The 24,808-nt window shown below is 46.0% G+C and overlaps 1 protein-coding gene across 1 annotated transcript in view; it reads right to left on the reverse strand.

Moving 5' to 3' along the window:
• Positions 1-257: 257 nt before the first annotated feature.
• LOC141165457 (alpha-N-acetylneuraminide alpha-2,8-sialyltransferase-like) overlaps positions 258-24,808 on the reverse strand; it is a 525,828-nt gene continuing 501,277 nt past the window's right edge. Inside the window, exons 6-7 of the mRNA XM_073651054.1 lie at positions 3,313-3,399; positions 258-1,047 (exon numbers count right to left, since the gene is read on the reverse strand). Of these exons, the coding sequence (XP_073507155.1) occupies positions 585-1,047; positions 3,313-3,399 (550 nt within the window). The 3' untranslated portion in view covers positions 258-584. The remainder of the gene's footprint in view (positions 1,048-3,312; positions 3,400-24,808) is intronic.

The raw sequence follows: 24,808 nt of genomic DNA on the forward strand, positions 1-24,808 counted from the left end.
CATAGACTTACATTGGGCTCGTTGCTCAGGTCGAGCACCCGAGTATTCCAATGTTCTCGACCCGAGCAACGAGTAACAGAGCATTTTAGTGCTCGCTTATCACTAATCTTTATGTTTGAAGCCAGAAATGTGATAAAAGGTAGAAAAGGTCAAAGGGGCCAAATACTTTCACAATGCACTGTATATGTAATATATCCACTCAATACAATTCCTCTCATTGAATGATGAAACCGTCTTTGCCACATAGTTTTAATTGCAGTCCGGATGGGAAAGAGAAGGGTAAAATCACAGACAAGAAGTAAAAATTATCTTATATAGATTTGTTTATGGTGAGTAATAAAATGATGATTCCCAATACTCGCGGGTGGCATCACCCCTATGTAATACAATTATCATTGTCCCCAGCGCTAGTTCCACTTTCTCTGTTCGATGACTTGGTGATCACATGCTTCTTTCTCTGTTTTTTTTGTATTTCATAGGTCTTCTTCTGGCCTTCTAAGATAGACTAAAAAAAATAAAAACTCCACATTCCCGTAAAACTTTATAAATATTACCAGCACCATTTACAATACTTGCGTTGCTCTTTAGTAGCATTGCCCTAGTTGGAGCTGGAGAGATCCTTCACTGTGCATCAGCAAGTACTGATAAAACTCATCAGGCATAGCGTGGTAGTCGGCCCTAGGAGGTTTGTTATCATAGTAGTGGTAAAGAATCGGAGTCCTTTCAAGATCTTCAGGAAAAGGCCAGAAACCATAGAGTATAACCTTTTCACAAAGTTCGAAGGCTGCGCTGGCCAACATGAAACCTGAAGACATACGGCGGAACGTAAGCCCACAGCCTTTCCAATAAGATGTAAGGTTCCTGAGATATCGAGGATTAAAGAACACCACCTGGTTACGCATGTCAAAATCTTCCAAAGAATAGAGTGTGCGGAGACAGACTTCAGTACCCAATGAGAATGAGAAGGCTGGCATGAGAATCAATGCGGAGCCGTAAGCCTTTACCATGTTGATGAATGGTTTCCTTTGCTCCATTAGGCTACTATACCTATTTAAGGAAACATTTTTATTAGAATTACTTAAAAATGACATACTATGTTTCTATACTACTAATAAGCGAATCTGACGACATTCTAACTCATTAACTGATTCAGATTTGGCCAAAAAATTTAATTCACATCAAATGTATTCAATGTTGATTCAATGGGCCTTATTATGTGCTGAAGTCTCACCAGACCCCAGGGAAGTGATCCCCAACCTTGAGAGCCACATTTATTTCCGAGTGAAAGTTACAAGCTACATCCAGAGTCCCCCGAATAGTGACCATCCAGCTCCTGCCTCCCCCAGACTATTGAGACCTAGAGCCCCCGATACCGGAAAAATGGCAGCTAAAGGGCCTCTACAGAAAATACATCAAGGCAGTAAACTTGCATCTATGGGTTCCCACCTTTCCCTCATTTCGTATTTTTGTATCAATCACTCCCTCTATCTGGTTGTATCATCCTATGTCCAGCCTAGCACTTATTTTATCTATCCGACCCCAAGACCGGTATGTGAGCATACAGTGTAATCCTCTGACATCATGAGCAGCCTCATACATGTCATGATGCACATCAGCAACAGAAGCCGGATTAAAAGGACATCACATGCCATGGAGGAGTGAATAAGAGAGAGCAGTATAGAGAGTTTGAAGGGTAGATTTTTGTGTTTTTACCTCTTTACCGGTCCTTAACAAATCAGCAAAATGGTGGCCAGCCAGCTGCCATTGCTTGAATTGCAAAAAGCAAATCACAAAAATGTTTGGAATTGTTTGAAAAATGTAAGAAGAATTGCATTTGCCTCGAATAGATTCTCTCATCTCAAGAATTACCAACAAATGTGATAATCTCTCATTTCAGTGGGCCTCAAAGTAACTGAAAGTTACCCTTGAAAATTAATTTTTTTTCTGTGGGGGTGTGAAGATTTTTATATTCTGAATAGTGATGGGCTAGCATGTTCGTTACTCGAGATTTACGAGCATGTTCGGGTGTTTCCCGAGTATCTTCAGAGTGCTCTTGTGTTATGTTTGAGGCACTCTGTGAGCATGATTTGCAACTGTTTGACAGCTTTAATACATGTGAGGAATACCTGTTTGTTAGGCATTCCTCACATATATTAAAGCTGTCAAACACCCACAAATCAAGCGCACAGTGTGACTCAAACATAACACCCAAGCACCTTTGAAGATACTCGGCGAGCAACCGAGCATGCTCGCCGAAAAGGTAAACAGAACATACTCGCTCATCACTAATTCTGAACTATTTATTAACAAAGATGCAAACATTAGGTGGGAATAATTCCTACACAATCAGACTATTCGTACATACTGTATCTCAAATTTTTGTAATTAGATTTTGATATTACCAGGGCAACTATTCAGCTCATTGCCGTAGCCTAATATCTCACAATCCAGACGAATGACGGGATGGGGTTTGTACTCCTTTCACTCAAGTGCTTGTCCAAACATTTTTACTAATGACTTTTAGTGGCATACAATAATGTAATGAGTGATGGTCACCGATCTCATGATAATCCTGCTTCATCACTACTCAGTCTCCCACCATTCTCTGCTCCTCATTATTCCAGATATGATATCCAGCATAGACATGGAACTGCTGAAGCCAATTCATCAAATGTCCATGTTGAAACCTCACCCCTGTAGCACAAGTACAAGCTGGAGACCAGGAAGTCAATGAAACAAGAACGATGTAGGACCATTGGGTTGAGAATAGCTATTCTTGATAATTTTCTATCAATGCTTTTTCCTTGAAATGCTCTGAATTTTTCAACAGGGTTCTTGTGGGTCACCTATGATGGTCTCTTAATGAGGAACTTTGACCACCATTGACTTGGAAAAGAATTTACATTATACACTGATGGCATATTGCTAGAATTTGCCATCACTTTATGAATGGTGGAGGTTCGATTTCTGGTACGTTCAATGATGCTGAGCATAAAGGGGCCACCCTGCTAGTGTAGGGCTGTTTCTCCTCTTATTTTGTTTCTGCACAACAGTCCTCCTGGGCCATTCACTGTGGCCAAAATTCTTCAATAGAATTAGACTGCAATTTTGCACACTGATTCTGGCCAGGAGTACAATGGAGAAGGCTCAGCTGTAACATCTTCATTGCCTGGATCTTTTTGGATTCCCGAGGTTTGACCACCACTAATCATGAAGGTTTGGAATATGCCAGAGGTATACCATTACTTTGCAATATGGAAATACTTTCATGAATATCTAATTTTCTTTGGCCACCCAATCCCAGGATCTTACCTATGTATTAGGATGCTTGGGTTTGCAGAGACAAGGTCCGTCTTAGTCCCGACATCTTTAGTCCAATTCAGTGGGGGCAAATTCAGCCTAGAAAATTAATGTTAGGAGACCATAACTATAAACTGAGTATTCATTGGAGTCACATCAAGAGCGGACTATAACAGTGGACGACCCTTGTGCATATGTTGTGTCTACATATCGCACCTGCAGGCCCCACCCGTGAAAATACATGCACTTTTACATTAGGAATAGTGATGAGAGAGCACTAAAATGCTCGGGTGCTCGTAGCTCGGGTCAAGCACATTGGAATACTCGGGTGCTCGACCCAAGCAACGAGCCCAATGTAAGTCTATGGGAAACTTGAGCATTTTTCTGGCGGTCCCCCCCGGCGGTCTGCAGAAGGTCAAAAATTGCCCACATCTATGGGAACAGCGCTCAATTAAATGTCAGGCAGGCAGAGTATATAGGCAGACAGGCACGCAGGGTTTATAGGAGGGTGCATGAAAAACATAGCAGGGAACTTGGAACACACTTGTGCCCTCCGATTTTCATGCACTCGTCTCTGTAAAAAAGCCATCGGCAATTCATCAGCAGCATACACCGGTACCCGACAATTTAGAACAGAAAAAATAGAGCATCACACATACATTAGATAGATAGAAACATGTCAGTCACATATATAATAAGTACAGTGACAGTGTTGGTTACTGTACTTGTTATTTAGTGTTAAAATAAAGGATTTATTTAAAAAAAAATAATAGTGTTTTTGTCTCATTAAAAAAGCTGGCCGGCAATTCATCAGCGGCATACACCGGTACCAGACAATTTAGAACAGAAAGAATATAGCATCACACATTGATTAGATAGATAGAAACATGTCAGTCACATATATAAGAAGTACAGTGACAGTGTTGATTACTGTACTTGTCATTTAGTGTTAAAATAAAGGATTTATTTAAAAAAAAAATTGACATGCCTGAGGTGAGCTGAGTTCATTGGACATGAACTCGGCTCATCTGGATGCCGTCACAGCCAGACACTGAGAAGCTTCACTGAGGAGCTTCTCAGTGTCTGCGGCATGGCAAGCTGGATGGCAGTATTCTGCTGCGATCCAGCCTGTCATGTCAATTGAGCAGAGCTGAAGCTGTCCTGGCAACCATTGAAAGGTAAGGATGAGGTTGGTTTATTATTTTACTTTTATTGCAGGAGATTGTTGGCTTCAGCTGGAATGGGCGTTATGGTAAGTAGAGTTTAATTTAGAACTTTCATATGCCCTTTCATATGGCGGATTCCACCTTTCCCACACCCCCCGCCCCAATTGCAAACATGGTGGAGGCGTAGGTTTCCTCCTATCAGAACTCTGCGCTTTCACCAAAATCCCACTGCCACCCTCCGTTACACTCCCCTCTTTTGAGGTGCACTGCGTGCGCATCTATTCCCCCTCCAACCTCCAACTGGCCGTCGTTTACCGACCCCCAGGGCAAGCCACCACCTTCTTAGACCATTTCACCACCTGGCTTCTTCACTTCCTTTCCACTGACATCCCCACTATCATAATGGGTGACTTCAACATCCCCATTAACACTCCCCACTTGTCTGTCTCTAAGCTCCTATCCCTCACTTCCTCCTTTGGACTCACTCAATGGTCTTCCACACCCACCCACAAAGATGGCCACACACTGGACCTCATCTTCACCCGCCTCTGTTCCCTATCTAACCTCTCTAACTCACCACTCCCTCTCTCTGACCATAACCTCCTCACATTCTCTACCCTCTCCTCTCCGGGTGCACAATCCCCACTCCACAAACTCACACACCCTCGCAGAAATCTCAAACACCTTGACCTACACTCTCTCTCTGAATCCCTCCTTCCTCTCACAGACATAAATTCCTTATACGATGCAGACGTTGCTGCTGCTTCATATAACACCACAATAGCTTCAGCTCTAGACTCGATCGCCCCTCTCACACACACCACACCTCGCACATTCAACAGGCAGCCCTGGCACACTAAACTTACCAAAGAACTGCGCCGGGCCTCCAGGGTTGTGGAGCGGAGATGGAAAAGGTCTCACTCCATCGAGCACTTCATCGCATTCAAGCAATCCCTCACTAATTTCAAGTCCGCACTCACTACAGCAAAACAAACCTACTTCTCATCTCTCATATCCTCCCTATCTCACAACCCTAAACAGCTATTTAACACTTTCAACTCTCTCCTTCGTCCCCCAGCACCTCCTCCCTCTTCTCTCATCTCAGCCGACGACTTTGCCTCATTCTTCAAACAGAAGATTGACACCATCAGACAAAACTTTTGCCTAAAGTCCACACAACCCCTCCTCATATCTACTCAACCCTCTTCCTCCAAACTCCACTTCTCCACCATTACAGAAGGTCAAGTCTCCTCTTTACTCTCCAAATCACACCTCACCACCTGCGAACTTGACCCAATCCCATCCCACCTCATCACTAACCTCACCACAGTCTTCATCCCAACCCTAACCCACCTCTTCAATCTGTCACTAACAACCGGAGTCTTCCCCTCATGTTTCAAACATGCCGCAATCACACCCATCCTCAAAAAGCCCTCCCTTGACCCTTCCTCTCTGACTAGCTACCGCCCCATATCACTCCTCCCCTTTGCCTCAAAACTTCTAGAACAACATGTCCACCTTGAACTGTCCTCCCACCTCTCCTCCTGCTCCCTCTTCGACCGTCTACAATCTGGCTTCCGACCGCATCACTCGACTGAAACTGCCCTGACCAAAGTCACCAACGACCTACTAAATGCCAAATCCAAGCAACACTACTCCATCCTCCTCCTTCTGGACCTGTCATCTGCCTTTGACACAGTGGACCATTCCCTCTTACTCCAGATTCTCTCATCTCTTGGCATCACAGACTTGGCTCTATCTTGGAACTCCTCATACTTAACAGACAGGACATTCAGCATCTCCCACTCACGCACCACCTCCTCATCTCGCCCCCTATCTGTCGGTGTCCCCCAAGGTTCAGTTCTAGGACCTCTGCTCTTCTCCATCTACACCTTCGGCCTGGGACAGCTCATAGAGTCTCACGGTTTTCAGCATCACCTCTATGCTGACGACACATAGATCTACCTCTCTGGACCCGATATCTCCTCCCTACTAACCAGAATCCCACAATGTCTGTCCGCCATCTCATCCTTCTTCTCCGACAGATTTCTAAAACTCAACATGGATAAAACAGAGTTCATCATCTTTCCACCCTCTCATTCACATCCCCCATCCGACCTATACATCAACATCAATGGCTGTTCACTCTCCCCAGTCCCACAAGCTCGCTGCCTTGGGGTAACCCTGGACTCTGATCTCTCCTTCAAGCTACATATCCAAGCCCTTTCCACCTCCTGCCGACTCCAACTCAAAAACATCTCCCGGATCCGTGCATTCCTCAGCAAAGACTCTGCAAAAACACTAGTGCATGCCCTCATCATATCCCGCCTCGACTACTGCAACCTCCTGCTCCGTGGCCTCCCTTCCAACACTCTTGCGCCTCTCCAATCTATCCTAAACTCTGCTGCTCGACTAATCCACCTGTCCCCCCGCTATTCCCCGGCCTCTCCTCTCTGTCAATCCCTTCACTGGCTCCCCATTGCCCAGAGAATTCAGTTCAAAACCCTAACCATGGCATACAAAGCCATCCACAACCTGTCTCCCCCATACATCTGTGACCTAGTCTCCCGGTACTTACCTGCACGCAACCTCCGATCCTCACAAGATCTCCTTCTCTACTCCCCTCTTATCTCCTCCTCCCACAATCGTATACAAGATTTCTCCTGTGCTTCCCCCCTACTCTGGAACTCTCTACCCCAACATATCAGACTCTCGCCGACCGTGGAAACCTTCAAAAGGAACCTGAAGACCCACCTCTTCCGACAAGCCTACAACCTGCAGTAAACACCACTGCACGACCAGCTCTACCCTCACCTAATGTATCCTCACCCATCCCTTGTAGACTGTGAGCCCTCGCGGGCAGGGTCCTCGCTCCTCCTTTACCAGTCACTGACTCGTTTTGTTAAGATTATGTAAATGCTTTTGTTATGTATATCCCTATCACATGTAAAGCGCCATGGAATAAATGGCGCTATAACAATAAATAATAATAATAATAATAACATTAAAGAATTGTGTCTTTATTTCAATTAAAGGTCTTTATTCTGGGTGTTTGTGTTTTTTTTTAACTTTCACTATGGGGTTAGTAATGGGGGTGTCTTATAGACGCCTCTCCATTACTAACCTGGGCTTGATGTCAGCTGGCATTATAAGCTGAAATCAACCCCTACCATATTACCCCACTGCCACCGCTACAGGGCAGTGGGAAGAGCGAGGCTAAGTGCCAGAATTGGTGCATCCTATGGATGTGCCTTTTCTGGAGCGGCTGACGGCTGGTGTTTCTAGCCTGGGAGTGGGCCAATATTCATGGCACCCTTCCTGGGCTATTAATATCAGCCCCCAGCTGTCTGCCTAGCCTTTGCTAGCTATTAAAATAGGGGGGACCCCACGTCATTTTTTTTGGGTCCCCCATTTTAATAGCTAGTAAAGGCTGGGTATTCAGCTGGGGGATGATATTAGTAGCCTGGGAAGCTCCGTGGGTATTACCCCCTTCCCAGGCTTCAAACATCTGCCCCAGCCATCTGCTTAACCTCCACTAGAGACTAAAATTACGGGGAACCCCACGCCAATTTTTTTTTTAATAAATCCTTTATTTTAACACTAAATGACAAGTACAGTAACCAACACTGTCACTGTACTTATCATATATGTGACTGACATGTTTCTATCTATCTAATCTATGTGTGATGCTCTATTCTTTCTGTTCTAAATTGTCGGGTACCGGTGTATGCCGCTGATGAATTGCCGGCTTTTCATGTTTCACTGTGAGCACTGTTCCCATCGATTTTGGAAATCACTGTAAAGCCACTACCACCATGTCTGTGACATTACAGTAAGTGGTAGACAATCCCTGTATGATTGGCGATCTAAAGAGAGCCAAACATGCAGGACGGGGACCCGAGCGAATACCGAGCAGTGGCAAGCATGCTCGCTTATCACTAATTAGGAACAATTTATTAAAATATGCACCTGTGAATACATAATACATGTGCATTGACACATTAACCACACTGTCAACCTCATTTCGAGCATAGGAGCATGGTTTCACAGTGAATTGTGAATCAGGGCCAGGGGAAGAATAGCTGACAATCTCTTCCTCTCATTTGCTCAATAACCCCTGCTAAACAGAAGGTCTGTGATGCAACCATTTCCTTTGAAGTGGTCAGTATGAGTATGAAGCAACAGATTGATGTGAAGACAATTTTATGTCCTTGTGTACTTAGGCTCTTCCCGACTTCAAAGCAACAAAGGGCAATGTCCAAGACTTTCCAGGGCCATGTTACCAGATATAAATATTCGTTTTTTTTGTGAGAGGTATAGGTTCTATAGATATGGGAGACATATTTTCGCTATTGTGGCGCAGTGCCGAACTCCACTCATTCACTTGCATTGCTTTGCGGCCAGTTCATTAAGCCAAAATTATTATCAGCCAGGGAGATGTGAATGTCATGTGTCCTATCTAGATTTCCTTTCTATAGAGAGGAAACATGGCATGGATAGCATCATCCATCTGGGCGCTATTAGCCTGAAAGTGTTACTGTAACCGCCCAGTGACATAAGACAATGGGTTACGTGTGCCACTTCATCATGACTCCGAAAATATGACATCCATAACTGTTTTGTCTATGCTGTTCATAAAAAATTCAATATTCATAATTTGAATGGAATAAAGCAGCCTAATATTGCCTGCCTGCCAGATCTGCTCATTTGCAGTCAAGAGCCATAAATCGATCACCTTCCGCATTCTTAGGCAAACTGGGGATAGGACTCCCATGTGCTATTCATCAGATTCCAAATTTAATTACTAGTGTTGAGCGAGCACTAAAATGCTCGGGTGCTCGAAGCTCAGGTCGAGCTCACCGTGATTCTCGGGTGCTCGACCCGAGCAACGAGCCCAACGTTAGTCTATGGGAGACCCGAGCATTTTTGCAGCGGCACCCCCGGCAGTCTGTAGAAAGCCTAAAAAGTGCCCAAAACGATAGTGATGGTGCTCAAAAGACATGGGGACAGCATGGGCATCGCCCCAGGAAGCATTTATGACCCTCAGGTCACTGCTGTCAACAACGTGGTCAGTGGTATTAAGCCACTTTTACGGGATCACAATAAAACATTCAAAAAAGAACTGAAACGGTTTTCCTGTGAAATATGTTAAGGAACATCCTTTCCAGGGTAAAGACTTGTGTATAAGGTAAAATAAATAACCAAAAACAAAAATACTCCTCCACACCTTGGGCTATGTTCACAAGTAACATTTTTTATGCGTTTTTGCACTTTTGTATTGCTTTCAACCGTGACAAATGCATTCACCGGGAAATGTCATTTTAACATTTTACAAACTTATCTGGCCATGTGCTGTGTGACACATGCATGCAGTGCTGAAAAGACATGGGGACAGCATGGAGAAGACCCCTGGAAGCATCTCTGACACCCAGGTCACTGCCTAAAAGTGTTCCCATCAGTAGTGTTGAGCCACCCCAGTAGTGTTCGGGTTTGGTTCGGTTCGTTGAATACTGAGATGTTCGTGGAACTGTTCGTGGAACACCGTCGAACACCGTTAAAACCAATGGCAGGCAAACAAAAACACATAGAAACACATAAAAAACACATAGAAAAGACCTTCAAAGGTGTCCAAAAGCTTAAAAACTGCTCTGAAGACACTCTCTTTAAAAAAGCCGGCCGGCAATTCATCAGCGGCATACACCAGTACAAAACAATTTAGAACAGAAATAATAGAGCATCACACATAGATTAGATAGATAGAAACATGTCAGTCACATATATAATAAGTACAGTGACAGTGTTGATTACTGTACTTGTCATTTAGTATTAAAGGATTTATTAAAAAAATAATAGTGTTTTCATGCACCGTCTCTTTAAAAAAGCCGGCCTCCTGTTCAGCATCGGTACCCGACAATTTAGAATAGAAGGAATAGAGCATCACACATAGATTAGATAGATAGAAACATGTCAGTCACATATATAAGAAGTACAGTGATAGTGTTGATTACTGTACTTGTCATTTAGTGTTAAAATAAAAGATTTATTAAAAAAAAAATTGGCGTGGGATCCCCCGTAATTTTAGTCTCTAGTGGAGGTTAAGCAGACGGCTAGGGCAGATGTTTGAAGGATGGGAAGTGGGTAATACCCACGGAGAATCCCAGGCTACTAATATCATCCCCCAGCTGAATACCAAGCCTTTACTAGCTATTAAAATGGGGGACCCCCCAAAAAATGACGTGGGGTCCCCCCTATTTTAATAGCTAGCAAAGGCTAGGCAGACAGCTGGGGACTGATATTAATAGCCCAGGAAGGGTGCCATGAATATTGGCCCCCTCCCAGGCTAAAAACAACAGCCGTCAGCCACCCCAGAAATGGCGCATCAATAGGATGCGCCAATTCTGGCACTTAGCCTCGCTCTTCCCACTGCCCTGTAGCGGTCGCAGTGGGGTAGTAGGGCTGGGGTTGATGTCAGCTTATAATGCCAGCTGACATCAAGACCAGGTTAGTAATGGAGAGGCGTCTATAAGACAACCCCATTACTAACCCCATTGTCAAAGTTAAAAAAAAACACAAACACAAAGATTTAAGTCCTTTCATTGAAAGAAACACACAATTCTTTATTGTTCTAAATTAAACCATACTTACCTTCACGCCCATTCCAGCTGAAGCCAATGTCTTCTGCAATAAAAGTAAAATAATAAACCAACCTCATCCTTACCTTTCCATGGTTCCCACGACAGCTTCAGCTCTGCTACATTCACATGACAGGCTGGATCGCAGCCGAAAGCTGCCATCCAGCTTGCCATGCCGCAGACACTGAAAAGCGCAGGCATACTTGCGCTCCTGAGTGTCTGGCTGTGACGGAATCCAGATGAGCCGAGGTCATGTCCAATGAACTCAGCTCACCTCATTCACGTCACTGACAGCGTGGGAGAATTCTCCTGCGCATGCGGTGAGCGTGAGAGAATTCTCCTGCTGAAGCGCTGAGCGCAGGAGAATTCTCCCACGCTGTCAGTGACGTGAATGAGGTGAGCTGAGATCATTGGACATGACCTCGGCTCATCTGGATGCCGTCACAGCAAGACACTGCAGAGCGCAAGCATTCCTGCGCTTTTCAGTGTCTGCGGCATGGCAAGCTGGATGGCAGCTTTCGGCTGCGATCCAGCCAGTTATGTGAATGTAGCAGAGCTGAAGCCGTCGTGGGAACCATGGACAGGTAAGGATGATGTTGCTTTATTATTTTTCTTTATTGCAGGAGATCGTTGGCTTCAGCTGGAATGGGCGTGATGGTAAGTATGGTTTAATTTAGATCATTAAATAATTGTGTGTTTATTTCAATTAAAGGACTTTATTCTGGGTGTTGTGTTTTTTTAAATACTTTACTAGAAACTCATGGTGGTCATGTCTAATATTGGCGTGACCCCATGAATTTCGGGGTTAGGGCCAGCTGATAATGCCAAGCTGGCCCTAACCCCTTTATTACCCAGTGAGCCACCGCACCAGGGCCCTGGATGAGTAGGGTACAGCGCCAGAAGATGGTGCTTCTATAAATGAGCCATTTTCTGGGGTGGCTGCGGACTTCATTTTGCCCTGGGGGGGGGGGCAGAAAGCTTGGGTCTCCATGCGCTGCGGATTCCAGCCCCCAGCTGCCTAGATGTACCTGGCTGGCATACAAAAATATAGCGAAGCCCACGTAAAAATTTTTGGGAAAAATTAATTAAAAAATAATAATAAAAAATAATAATTTAGGGACTGCATCTTTATTAACCCCTGGATGGCAACATCCCCCCACACACTTTTCTTATCCTGGCCTGCTTTAGGGCAGCATTGGACGAGCCCACCAGTGAGCCAGACTCCTCCGGTGGGCCCTGGCTTCTCCATCAGGGGAGTTGAAAGTGCCAAAGTGAGGAGCATGATGATGATGATAGAAGTTAGCATCTGCTTTGTTTTCTGGGAATGCAAGCGCATGTATGTAGTAGTGGCTAGGCCTGAGGTGGTCAGCATTTTGGCGCATATCCTACCTCCTCCGAAGATTGCTGGATGTTTTCCTGCTACTATCCCAGCTCTATGACTCCCGTTAAAACAAAGATCCAGGTGATGAATGATGGATGAGGTGTTGGCAAAGGAGAAAGAGCAGGAGGAATAGGGACCATTCACATCAATATCAGGCCAGTCAACCACTAATGTCTAGTAGGATATGTTTCTGTACCAAAAGGAGAGGTTCGGCAACACAGTTAAAGGGCATGCAGTGAGTGCAATGCCTACCAAAAATTTTGAGGTACTCCAATGCCCCTTGGAAGTGACATGGAGGTCAGAGGGCCTTAACTAAACCGTTTTTTCCATTTATAGCAACTAGGTCTCCTGTACACTGTTGGCTTAAGCAGTGAAGGGAAGGCTTTCCAAAAATTATGAGGAACTGCAATGCCCCTTGAAACAAACGTGTATTACAGCATACTAAAAACCTTCTACCCATTGCTGGGGAGTGGGTCTCCCTTAGTGTTCGCCTATGAATTGAAAAGCAAAAGCAGAATGAAATTAGGAGGAAATGCAATGCCCGTTGTAAGAATGGTGGAGGTCGGAGTGGAATAAAAAGACAATATCAATGCCCCTTGGAAAAGTGGTGGAGGTCGCTGTAGCTTAACAAGATGGTTTTAATGCCCGTTGGAAAAGTGGTGGAGGTCACAGTAGCTTAACAAGACAGTATTAATGCCCCTTGGAAGAGATGTGGAGGTGGCAGTGGAATAAAAAGACAATATCAATGCCCCTTGAAAATGTGGTGGAGGTCACAGTAGCTTAACAAGACGGGATTAATGCCCCTTGGAAAAGTGGTGGAGGTCGCAGTAGCTTAACAAGATGGTTTTAATGCCCCTTGGAAGAGACGTGGAGGTCGCAGTAGCTTAACAAGATGGTTTTAATGCCCCTTGGAAAAGTGGTGGAGGTCACAGTAGCTTAACAAGATGGTTTTAATGCCCCTTGGAAGAGACGTGGAGGTCACAGTAGCTTAACAAGATGGTTTTAATGCCCCTTGGAATAGTGGTGGAGGTTGCAGTAGCTTAACAAGATGGTTTTAATGCCCCTTGCAGTAGTGGTGGAGGTCGCAGTAGCTTAACAAGACAGTTTTAATGCCCCTTGGAAGAGACGTGGAGGTAGCAGTAGCTTAAAAAGATGGTTTTAATGCCCCTTGGAGAAGTGGTGGAGGTCGCAGTAGCTTAAAAATACGGTTTAAATGCCCCTTGGAAGTGACGTGGAGGTCACAGTGGAATAAAAAGACAATATCAGTTCCCCTTGGAAAAGTGGTGGAGGTCGCAGTAGTTTAATAAGACGGTTTTAATGCCTCTTGGAAGAGACGTGGAGGTCGCAGTAGCTTAACAAGATGGTTTTAATGCCCTTTGGAAGAACGGTGGAGGTCGCATTAGCTTAACAAGACGGTTTTAATGCCCCTTGGAAAAGACGTGGAGGTCGCAGTAGCTTAAAAAGATGGTTTTAATGCCCCTTGGAAATGTGGTGGAGGTCGCAGTAGCTTAAAAAGAAGGTTTAAATGCACCTAGGAAGAGACGTGGAGGTCACAGTGGAACAAAAAGACAATATCAATGCCCTTTGGAATAGTGGTGGAGGTCGCAGTAGCTTAACAAGACAGTTTTAATGCCCCTTGGTAGAGTGGTGGAGGTCGCAGTAGCTTAACAAGATGGTTATAATGCACCTTGGAAGAGACGTGGAGGTCGCAGTAGCTTATCAAGGTGGTTTTAATGCCCCTTGGAAGAATGGTGGAGGTCGCAGTAGCTTAACAAGACAGTTTTAATGCCCCTTGGAAGAGACGTGGAGGTCGCAGTGGCTTAACAAGATGGTTTTAATGCAGCTTGGAAGAGACATGGAGGTCTTAGTAGCTTAACAAGATGGTTTTTATTGCCCTTGGAAAAGTGGTGGAGGTAGCAGTAGCTTAAAAAGACGGTTTAAATGCCCCTTGGAAGAGACTTGGAGGTCACAGTGGAATAAAAAGACAATATCAATGCCTCTTGGAAGAGTGGTGGAGGTCACAGTAGCTTAACAAGACGGTTTTAATGCCCCTTGGAAGAGACGTGGAGTTCGCAGTAGCTTAACAAGACGGTTTTAATGCCCCTTGGAAAAGTGATGGAGCTCGCAGTAGCATAACAAGACGGTTTAAATGCCCCTTGGAGAAGTGGTGGAGGTCGCAGTAGCTTAACAAGATGGTTTACATGCCCCTTGTAAAAGTGGTGGAGGTCGCAGTGGTTTAACAAGACGGTTTTAATGCCTCTTAGAAGAGACGTGGAGGTTGCAGTAGCTTAACAAGATGGTTTTAATGCCCCTTGGAAGAACAATGGAGGTCGCAGTAGCTTAACAAGATGGTTTTAATGCCCCTTGAAAGAGACGTGGAGGTCACAGTGGAATAAAAAGACAATATCAATGCCCCTTGGAAGAGTGGCAGAGGTCACAGTAGCTTAGCAAGACGGTTTTAAAGCCCCCTGGAAGAGTGGTGGAGGTTGCAGTTAGTGTTGAGCCACCCCCGTAGTGTTCGGGTTCGGTTCGGTTCGTCGAACACCGGGATGTTCGAGGAACTGTTCGTCGAACTGTCCGTCGAACACCTAAGAACAACGTGGAACACCGTTAAAACCAATGGCAGGCAAACAAAAACACATAGAAACACATAGAAAACACCTTCAAAGGTGTCCAAAAGCTGACAAACTGCTCAGAAGACGCTCTCTTTAAAAAAGCCGGCCGGCAATTCAGCAGCGGCATACACCGGTACCCGACAATTTAGACAAGAAGGAATAGAGCATCACACATAGATTAGAGAGATAGAAACATGTCAGTCACACATATAAGAAGCACAGTGACAGTGTTGCTTACTGTACTTGTCATTTATTGTAAAGGATTTATTTAAAAAAATAATAGTGTTTTCGTGCACCGTCTCTTTAAAAAAGCCGGCCGGCAATTCAGCAGCGGTACCCGACAATTTATAACAGAAAGAATAGAGAATCATACATAGATTAGATAGATAGAAACATGTCAGTCACATATATATGAAGTACAGTGACAGTGTTGATTACTGTACTTGTCATTTAGTGTTAAAATAAAGGATTTATTAAAAAAAAAATTGGCTTGGGGTTCCCTGTAATTTTAGGCTCTAGCGGAGGTTAAGCAGACGGCTGAGGCAGATGTTTGAAGTCTGGGAAGGGGGTAATACCCACGGAGCTTCCCAAGCTACTAATATCAGCCCCCAGCTGAATGCCTAGCCTTTACTAGCTATTAAAATGGGGGACCCCCCCAAAAAAATGACGTGGGGTCCCCCCTATTTTAATAGCTAGCAAAGGCTAGGCAGACAGCTGGGGGCTGATATTAATAGCCCAGGAAGGGTGCCATGAATATTGGCCCCCTCCCAGGCTAGAAACACCAGCCATCAGCCGCCTCAGAAATGGCGCATCCATAGGATGCGCCAATTCTGGCACTTAGCCTCGCTCTTCCCACTGCCCTGTAGCGGTGGCAGTGGGGTAATAGGGCTGGGGTTGATGTCAGCTTATAATGCCAGCTGACATCAAGCCCAGGTTAGTAATGGAGAGGCGTCTATAAGACACCCCCATTACTAACCCCATAGTCAAAGTTAAAAAAAAACACAAACACCCAGAATAAAGTCCTTTAATTGAAATAAAGACACAATTCTTTAATGTTCTAAATTAAACCATACTTACCATCACGCCCATTCCAGCTGAAGCCAACGATCTCCTGCAATAAAAGAAAAATAATAAAGCAACATCATCCTTACCTTTCCATGGTTCCCACGACAGCTTCAGCTCTGCTACATCGAGATGACAGGCTGGATCGCAGCAGAACGCTGCCATCCAGCCTGTCATCCCACAGACACTGAGAAGCGCAGGCATGCTTGCGCTCCTCAGTGTCTGGCTGTGACAGCATCCAGATGAGCCGAGGTCATGTCCAATGAACTCGGCTCACCTCATGCACGTCACTGACAGCGTGGGAGAATTCTCCTGCACTCAGCGCTTCAGCGTGAGAATTTTCCCACGCTGTCAGTGACGTGCATGAGGTGAGCTCATGTCCAATGAACTCAGCTCACCTCATGCACGTCACTGACAGCGTGGGAGAATTCTCACGCTGAAGCGCTGAGTGCAGGAGAATTTTCCCACGCTGTCAGTGACGTGCATGAGGCTGATATTTAAATTTGGCGCACAAATCGGTGATTGGTCGCGGGCAGCGTCCGCGACCAATTACCGATTTGGGCGCTACATTTAAATATCGGCCGCGACCAATCAGCACAGCGTTGTTTACATGTGGATCCAAGATCGTTGATTGGTCGCGGCCAATATTTAAATTTGGCGCACAAATCTGTGATTGTTCGCGGGCAGCGTCCGCGACCAATCAGCACAGTAGTGTTTAACTTTGGCGGCAAGATCAGTGATTGGTCGCGGTCAAGACGGCGACCAATCACCGATTTGTGCGGCACATTTAAATAGCGGCCGCGACCAATTGGATGTCAGCGCCGCTCCCCGGTCCTCCCTTCACACCCTAGCCGCATGGATGTCAGCGGCGCTGCCTGTGCGGATACTTCCGCTGCGAGAACCCGGGACATGAGCGGGCGCTCGCAGCAGAAGTATCCCGACCCGCAGCGCCGCTCCCCGGTCCTCCCTTCACACCCTAGCCGCTGATGTCCCCACAGTATCCGCATTGTGTTACAAAGATCCGGACATTTGTGTTAAAAATCGCTGATTGGTCGCTGGCGCTGCCCGCGACCAATCACCGATTTGGGCGCCAAATTTAAATATCGGCCGTGACCAATCAACGATCTTGGCTCCACATTTAAACACCGCTGAGCTGATTGGTCGCAGACGCTGGGCGCGACCAATCACCGATTTTGGCGCCACATTTAAATAGCATCCGCGACCAATCACCGATTTGGGCGCCAAATTTAAATATCAGCCTCGACCAATCACCGATTTGGGCGCCAAATTTAAATATCCTCCGCGACCAATCACCCATCTTGGCTCCACATTTAAACACCGCTGTACTGATTGGTCGCGGACGCTATTTAAATGTGGCGCCAAAATCGGTGATTGGTCGCGCCCAGCATCGGCGACCAATCAGCACAGCGGTGTTTAAATGTGGAGCCAAGATTGGTGATTGGTTGCGGCCGATATTTAAATTTGGCGCCCAAATCGGTGATTGGTCGCGGGCAGCGCCAGCGACCAATCAGCGATTTTTAACACAAATGTCCGGATCTTTGTAACACCATGCGGATACTGTGGGGACATCAGTGGCTAGGGTGTGAAGGGAGGATCGGGGAGCGGCGCTGCGGGTCGGGATACTTCTGCTGCGAGCAGTCGCTCATCTCCCGGCTTCTCGCAACGGAAGTATCCGACCAGGCAGCGGCGCTCCCCGGTCCTCACCAATACGATTAGCTGATTGGTCGCGCTCTCCGCACGCAACCAATCAGTGATCTTGGCGCTAAAGTTAAACACCGCTCTGCTGATTGGTCGCGGAAACTGACCGCGACCAATCACCGATTTGGGCGCCACATTTAAATAGCGGCCGCGACCAATCAGCGAGCTTGGCGCCAAATTTAAACAACGCTCTGCTGATTGGTCGCGGACGCCAGACACGTCCAATCAGTGAGATTGGCGCCAAATTTAAACAACGCTCTGCTGATTGGTCGCGGACTCCAGCCGCGACCAATCAGCGAGATTGGCGCCAAATTTAAACCCCGCTCTGCTAATTGGTCGCGGATGCCGGCCGCGACTAATCAGCATTATAGGCGTCAAATTTAAACACCGCTCTGCTGATTGCGCCGGGTCTGCCGCATACATATTCTAGAATACCCGATGCGTTAGAATCGGGCCACCATCTAGTTTCATGAAATAATTTAAAAAAAAATTGACGTGGGGCTTCGCCCTATTTTTGTGTCCAGCCAGGTACAGCAGGCAGGAACGGGCTGCCCCCAACCACCAGCTGCCTATTTGTACCTGGCCAGACACAACAATACAGGGAATCCCTTTTTTTCTTTATTATTTCATGAATTTCATGAAATAATTAAAAAAAAAAATACGTGGGGCTTCGCACTATATTTGTGTCCAGCCAGGTACAACTAGGCAGCTGGGGGCTGGAATCTGCAGCGCAGGGAGGCCCAAGCTTTCTGCCCCCCCCCCCCCGCTGCAAATTGCAGTCCGCAGCCACCCCGGAAAATGGCGCGTTCATAGAAGCGCCATCTTCTGGCGCTGTACCCAACTCATCCAGGGCCCTGGTGCGGTGGCTCACTGGGTAATAAAGGGGTTAGGGCCAGCTTGGCATTATCAGCTGGCCCTAAGCCCGAAATTCATGGGGTCACGCCAATATTAGACATGACCGCCATGAATTTCTAGTAAAGTATTTAAAAAAAACACAAACACCCAGAATAAAGTCCTTTAATTGAAATAAAGACACAATTCTTTATTGTTCTAAATTAAACCATACTTACCATCACGTCCATTCCAGCTGAAGCCAACGATCTCCTGCAATAAAAGAAAAATAATAAAGCAACATCATCCTTACCTTTCCATGGTTCCCACGACAGCTTCAGCTCTGCTACATCGAGATGACAGGCTGGACCGTAGCAGAACGCTGCCATCCAGCCTGTCATCCCGCAGACACTGAGAAGCGCAGGCATGCTTGTGCTCCTCAGTGTCTCGCTGTGACGGCATCCAGATGAGCCGAGGTCATGTCTAGTGTTGAGCGATACCTTCCGATATCAGGAAATATCGTATCGGATTGGATCGGGCCGATACCCAAAAAGTATCGGATATCGCCGATTCCGATACCGGAAACCAATGCAAGTCAATGGGACACAAATATCGGAATGAAAATAAACCCTTTCTTTCCTTGTAGGTTAATTCTACATGAAGTAAAACAACTAAGAATAATGTAGAATGACATGAAAAGCCGGCAATTCATCAGCGGCATTCACCGGTACCCGACAATTTACAACAGAAAGAATAGAGCTTCACACATAGATTAGATAGATAGAAACATGTCAGTCACATATATATGAAGTACAGTGGCAGTGTTGCTTACTGTACTTGTCATTTAGTGTAAAGGATTTATTAAAAAAAATATTAGTGTTTTCGTGCACCGTCTCTTTAAAAAAGCCGGCCGGCAATTCAGCATCTGTACCCGACAATTTATAACAGACAGAATAGAGCTTCACACATAGATTAGATAGATAGAAACATGTCAGTCACATATATAAGAAGTACAGTGACAGTGTTGCTTACAGAACTTGTCATTTAGTGTAAAGGATTTATTTAAAAAAATAATAGTGTTTTCATGCACCGTCTCTTTAAGAAAGCCGGCCGGCAATTCAGCATCTGTACCCGACAATTTAGAATAGAAGGAATAGAGAATCACACATAGATTAGATAGATAGAAACATGTCAGTCACATATATATGAAGTACAGTGACAGTGTTGATTACTGTACTTGTCATTTAGTGTTAAAATAAAGGATTTATTTAAAAAAAAATTGGCGTGGGGTTCCCCTTAATTTTAGGCTCTAGCGGAGGTTAAGCAGACAGCTGGGGCAAATGTTTGAAGCCTGGGAAGGGGGTAATACCCACGGAGCTTCCCAGGCTACTAATATCAGCCCCCAGCTGAATACCTAGCCTTTACTAGCTATTAAAATGGGGGACCCCCCAAAAAAAATGACGTGGGGTCCCCCCTAATTTAATAGCTAGCACAGGCTAGGCAGACAGCTGGGGGCTGATATTAATAGCCCAGGAAGGGTGCCATGAATATTGGCCCCCTCCCAGGCTAGAAACACCAGCCGTCAGCCGCCCCAGAAATGGCGCATCCATAGGATGCGCCAATTCTGGCACTTAGCCTCGCTCTTCCACGCTGCCCTGGTGCGGTGGCAGGGGGTAATAGGGTTGGGGTTGATGTCAGCTTATAATGCCAGCTGACATCAAGCCCAGGTTAGTAATGGAGAGGCGTCTATAAGACACCCCCATTACTAACCCCATAGTCAAAGTTAAAAGAAAACACAAACACCCAGAATAAAGTCCTTTAATTGAAATAAAGACACAATTCTTTATTGTTCTAAATTAAACCATACTTACCATCACGCCCATTCCAGCTGAAGCCAACGATCTCCTGCAATAAAAGAAAAATAATAAAGCAACCTCATCCTTACCTTTCGATGGTTCCCAGGACAGCTCCAGCTCTGCTACATCGAGATGACAGGCTGGACCGCAGCAGAAAGCTGCCATCCAGCCTGTCATCCCGCAGACACTGAGAAGCGCAGGCATGCTTGCGCTCCTCAGTGTCTCTCTGTGACGTCATCCAGATGAGCCGAGTTCATGTCCAATGAACTCAGCTCACCTCATGCACGTCACTGACAGCGTGGGAAAATTCTCCTGCACTCAGCGCTTCAGCGTGAGAATTCTCCCACGCTGTCAGTGACATACATGAGGTGAGGTCATGTCCAATGAACTCAGCTCACCTCATGCACGTCACTGACAGCGTGGGAAAATTCTCACGCTGAAGTGCTGAGTGCAGGAGAATTTTCCCACGCTGTCAGTGACGTACATGAAGTGAGCGGAGTTCATTGGACATGACCTCGGCTCATCTGGATGCCGTCACAGCCAGACACTGAGGAGTGGAAGTATGCCTGCGCTTCTCAGTGTCTGCGGGATGACAGGATGGATGGCAGCGTTCTGCTGCGGTCCAGCCTGTCATCTCGATGTAGCAGAGCTGAAGCTGTCCTGGGAACCATGGAAAGGTAAGGATGAGGTTGCTTTATTATTTTACTTTTATTGCAGGAGATCGTTGGCTTCAGCTGGAATGGGCGTGGTGGTAAGTATGGTTTAATTTAGAACAATAAAGAATTGTGTGTTTATTTCAATTAAAGGACTTTTTTCTGGGTGTTGTGTTTTTTTAAATACTTTACTAGAAATTCATGGTGGTCATGTCTAATATTGGCGTGACCCCATGAATTTTGGGCTTAGGGCCAGCTGATAATGCCAAGCTGGCCTTAACCCCTTTATTACCCAGTGAGCCACCGCACCAGGGCCCTGGATGAGTTGGGTACAGCGCCAGAAGATGGCGCTTCTATGAACGCGCCATTTTCTGGGGCGGCTGCAGACTGCAATTTGCAGCGGGGGTGGCCCAGAAAGCTTGGGTCTCCCTGCGCTGCGGATTCCAGCCCCCAGCTGCCTAGTTGTATCTGGCTGGGCACAAAAATAGGGCGAAGCCCCACGCATTTTTTTTTAAAATTATTTCATGAAATTCATGGAATAATTAAGAAAAAAAGGGCTTCCCTATATTGTTGTGTCCAACCAGGTACAAATAGGCAGCTGGTGGTTGGGGGCAGCCTGTTCCTGCCTGCTGTACCTGGCTGGACACAAATATAGGGCGAAGCCCCACGTCAATTTTTTTTAAAATAAGTCCTTTATTTTAACACTAAATGACATTTGAGGAGTTAATAAAGATGCAGTCCCTAAATTATTATTTATTTTTTAATTAATTTTTCCCAAAACTTTTGACGTGGGCTTCGCCATATTTTTGTATGCCAGCCAGGTACAGCATCCAGCTTCTATGAACGCGCCATTTTCCGGGGTGGCTGCGCACTGCAATTTTCAGCGGGGGGAGGGGGGGGCAGAAAGCTTGGGCCTCCCTGCGCTGCAGATTCCATCCCCCAGCTGCCTAGTTGTACCTGGCTGGACACAAAAATAGGGAGAAGCTTCACGTATTTTTTTTTTTTAATTATTTCATGAAATTCATGAAATAATTAAGAAAAAAAGGGCTTCCCTATATTGTTGTGTCCGGCCAGGTACAAATAGGCAGCTGGTGGTTGGGGGCAGCCCGTTCCTGCCTGCTGTACCTGGCTGGACACAAATATAGTGTGAAGCCCCACGTCAATTTTTTTTTAATTATTTCAGGAAATTCATGAAATAATTAAAAAAAAATTGACGTGGGGCTTCGCCCTATATTTGTGTCCAGTCAGGTACAGCAGGCAGGAACGGGCTGCCCCCAACCACCAGCTGCCTATTTGTACCTAGCCGGACACAACAATATAGGGAAGCCCTTTTTTTCTGAATTATTCCATGAATTTCATGAATTTAAAAAAAAAAAAACGTGGAGCTTCGCCCTATTTTTGTGTCCAGCCAGGTACAACTAGGCAGCTGGGGGCTGGAATCTGCAGCGCAGGGAGGCCCAAGCTTTCTGGGCCCCACCCGCTGCAAATTGCAGTCCGCAGCCGCCCCGGAAAATGGCGCGTTCATAGAAGCGCCATCTTCTGGCGCTGTACCCAACTCATCCAGGGCCCTGATGCGGTGGCTCACTGGGTAATAAAGGGGTTAAGGCCAGCTTGGCATTATCAGCTGGCCCTAAGCCCGAAATTCATGGGGTCACGCCAATATTAGACATGACCACCATGAATTTCTAGTAAAGTATTTAAAAAAAACACAAACACCCAGAAAAAAGTCCTTTAATTGAAATAAACACACAATTCTTTATTGTTCTAAATTAAACCATACTTACCATCACGCCCATTCCAGCTGAAGCCAACGATCTCCTGCAATAAAAGAAAAATAATAAAGCAACCTCATCCTTACCTTTCCATGGCTCCCACGACGGCTCCAGCTCTGCTACATCGAGATGACAGGCTGGACCGCAGCAGAACGCTGCCATCCAGCCTGTCATCCCGCAGACACTGAGAAGCGCAGGCATACTTCCACTCCTCAGTGTCTGGCTGTGACGGCATCCAGATGAGCCGACAATGAACTCGGCTCACCTCATGTACGTCACTGACAGCGTGGGAGAATTCTCCTGCACTCAGCGCTTCAGCGTGAGAATTTTCCCACGCTGTCAGTGACGTGCATGAGGTGAGGTCATGTCCCATGAACTCGGCGCACCTCATGCACGTCACTGACAGCGTGGGAGAATTCTCACGCTGAAGCGCTGAGTGCAGGAGAATTTTCCCACGCTGTCAGTGACGTGCATGAGGTGAGCTGAGTTCATTGGACATGACCTCGGCTCATCTGGATGACGTCACAGAAAGACACTGAGGAGCGCAAGCATGCCTGCGCTTCTCAGTGTCCGCGGGATGACAGGCTGGATGGCAGCGTTCTGCTGCGGTCCAGCCTGTCATCTCGATGTAGCAGAGCTGAAGCTGTCCTGGGAACCATGGAAAGGTAAGGATGAGGTTGCTTTATTATTTTACTTTTATTGCAGGAGATCGTTGGCTTCAGCTGGAATGGGTGTGGCGGTAAGTATGGTTTAATTTAGAACAATAAAGAATTGTGTCTTTATTTCAATTAAAGGACTTTTTTCTGGGTGTTTGTGTTTTTTTTAAATACTTTACTAGAAATTCATGGCGGTCATGTCTAATATTGGCGTGACCCCATGAATTTCGGGCTTAGGGCCAGCTGATAATGCCAAGCTGGCCTTAACCCCTTTATTACCCAGTGAGCCACCGCACCAGGGCCCTGGATGAGTTGGGTACAGCGCCAGAAGATGGCGCTTCTATGAACGCGCCATTTTCCGGGGCGGCTGCGGACTGCAATTTGCAGCGGGTGGGACCCAGAAAGCTTGGGTCTCCCTGCGCTGCAGATTCCAGCCCCCAGCTGCCTAGTTGTACCTGGCTGGACACAAAAATAGGGCGAAGCGCCACACATTTTTTTTTTTAATTATTTCATGAAATTCATGGAATAATTAAGAAAAAAAGGGCTTCCCTATATTGTTGTGTCCGGCTAGGTACAAATAGGCAGCTGGTGGTTGGGGGCAGCCCGTTCCTGCCTGCTGTACCTGGCTGGACACAATTATAGGGCGAAGCCCCACATAATTTTTTTTTAATTATTTCATGAATTTCCTGAAATAATTAAAAAAAAATTGACGTGGGGCTTCACACTATATTTGTGTCCAGCCAGGTACAGCAGGCAGGAACGGGCTGCCCCCAACCACCAGCTGCCTATTTGTACCTAGCCGGACACAACAATATAGGGAAGCCCTTTTTTTCTTAATTATTCCATGAATTTCATGAAATAATTAAAAAAAAAAAAAAACGTGGAGCTTCTCCCTATTTTTGTGTCCAGCCAGGTACAACTAGGCAGCTGGGGGATGGAATCTGCAGCGCAGGGAGGCCCAAGCTTTTTGCCCTCCCCCTCCCCGCTGAAAATTGCAGTCCGCGGCCGCCCCGGAAAATGGCGCGTTCATAGAAGCTGGATGCTGTACCTGGCTGGCATACAAAAATATGGCGAAGCCCACGTCAAAAGTTTTGGGAAAAATTTATTAAAAAATAAATAATAATTTAGGGACTGCATCTTTATTAAGTCCTCAAATGTCATTTAG

The sequence above is a fragment of the Phyllobates terribilis genome, unplaced genomic scaffold (assembly GCF_046119375.1).
Source record: "Phyllobates terribilis strain yellow unplaced genomic scaffold, ASM4611937v1 Scaffold_11__3_contigs__length_659146591, whole genome shotgun sequence".
Lineage (NCBI taxonomy): Eukaryota > Metazoa > Chordata > Amphibia > Anura > Dendrobatidae > Phyllobates > Phyllobates terribilis.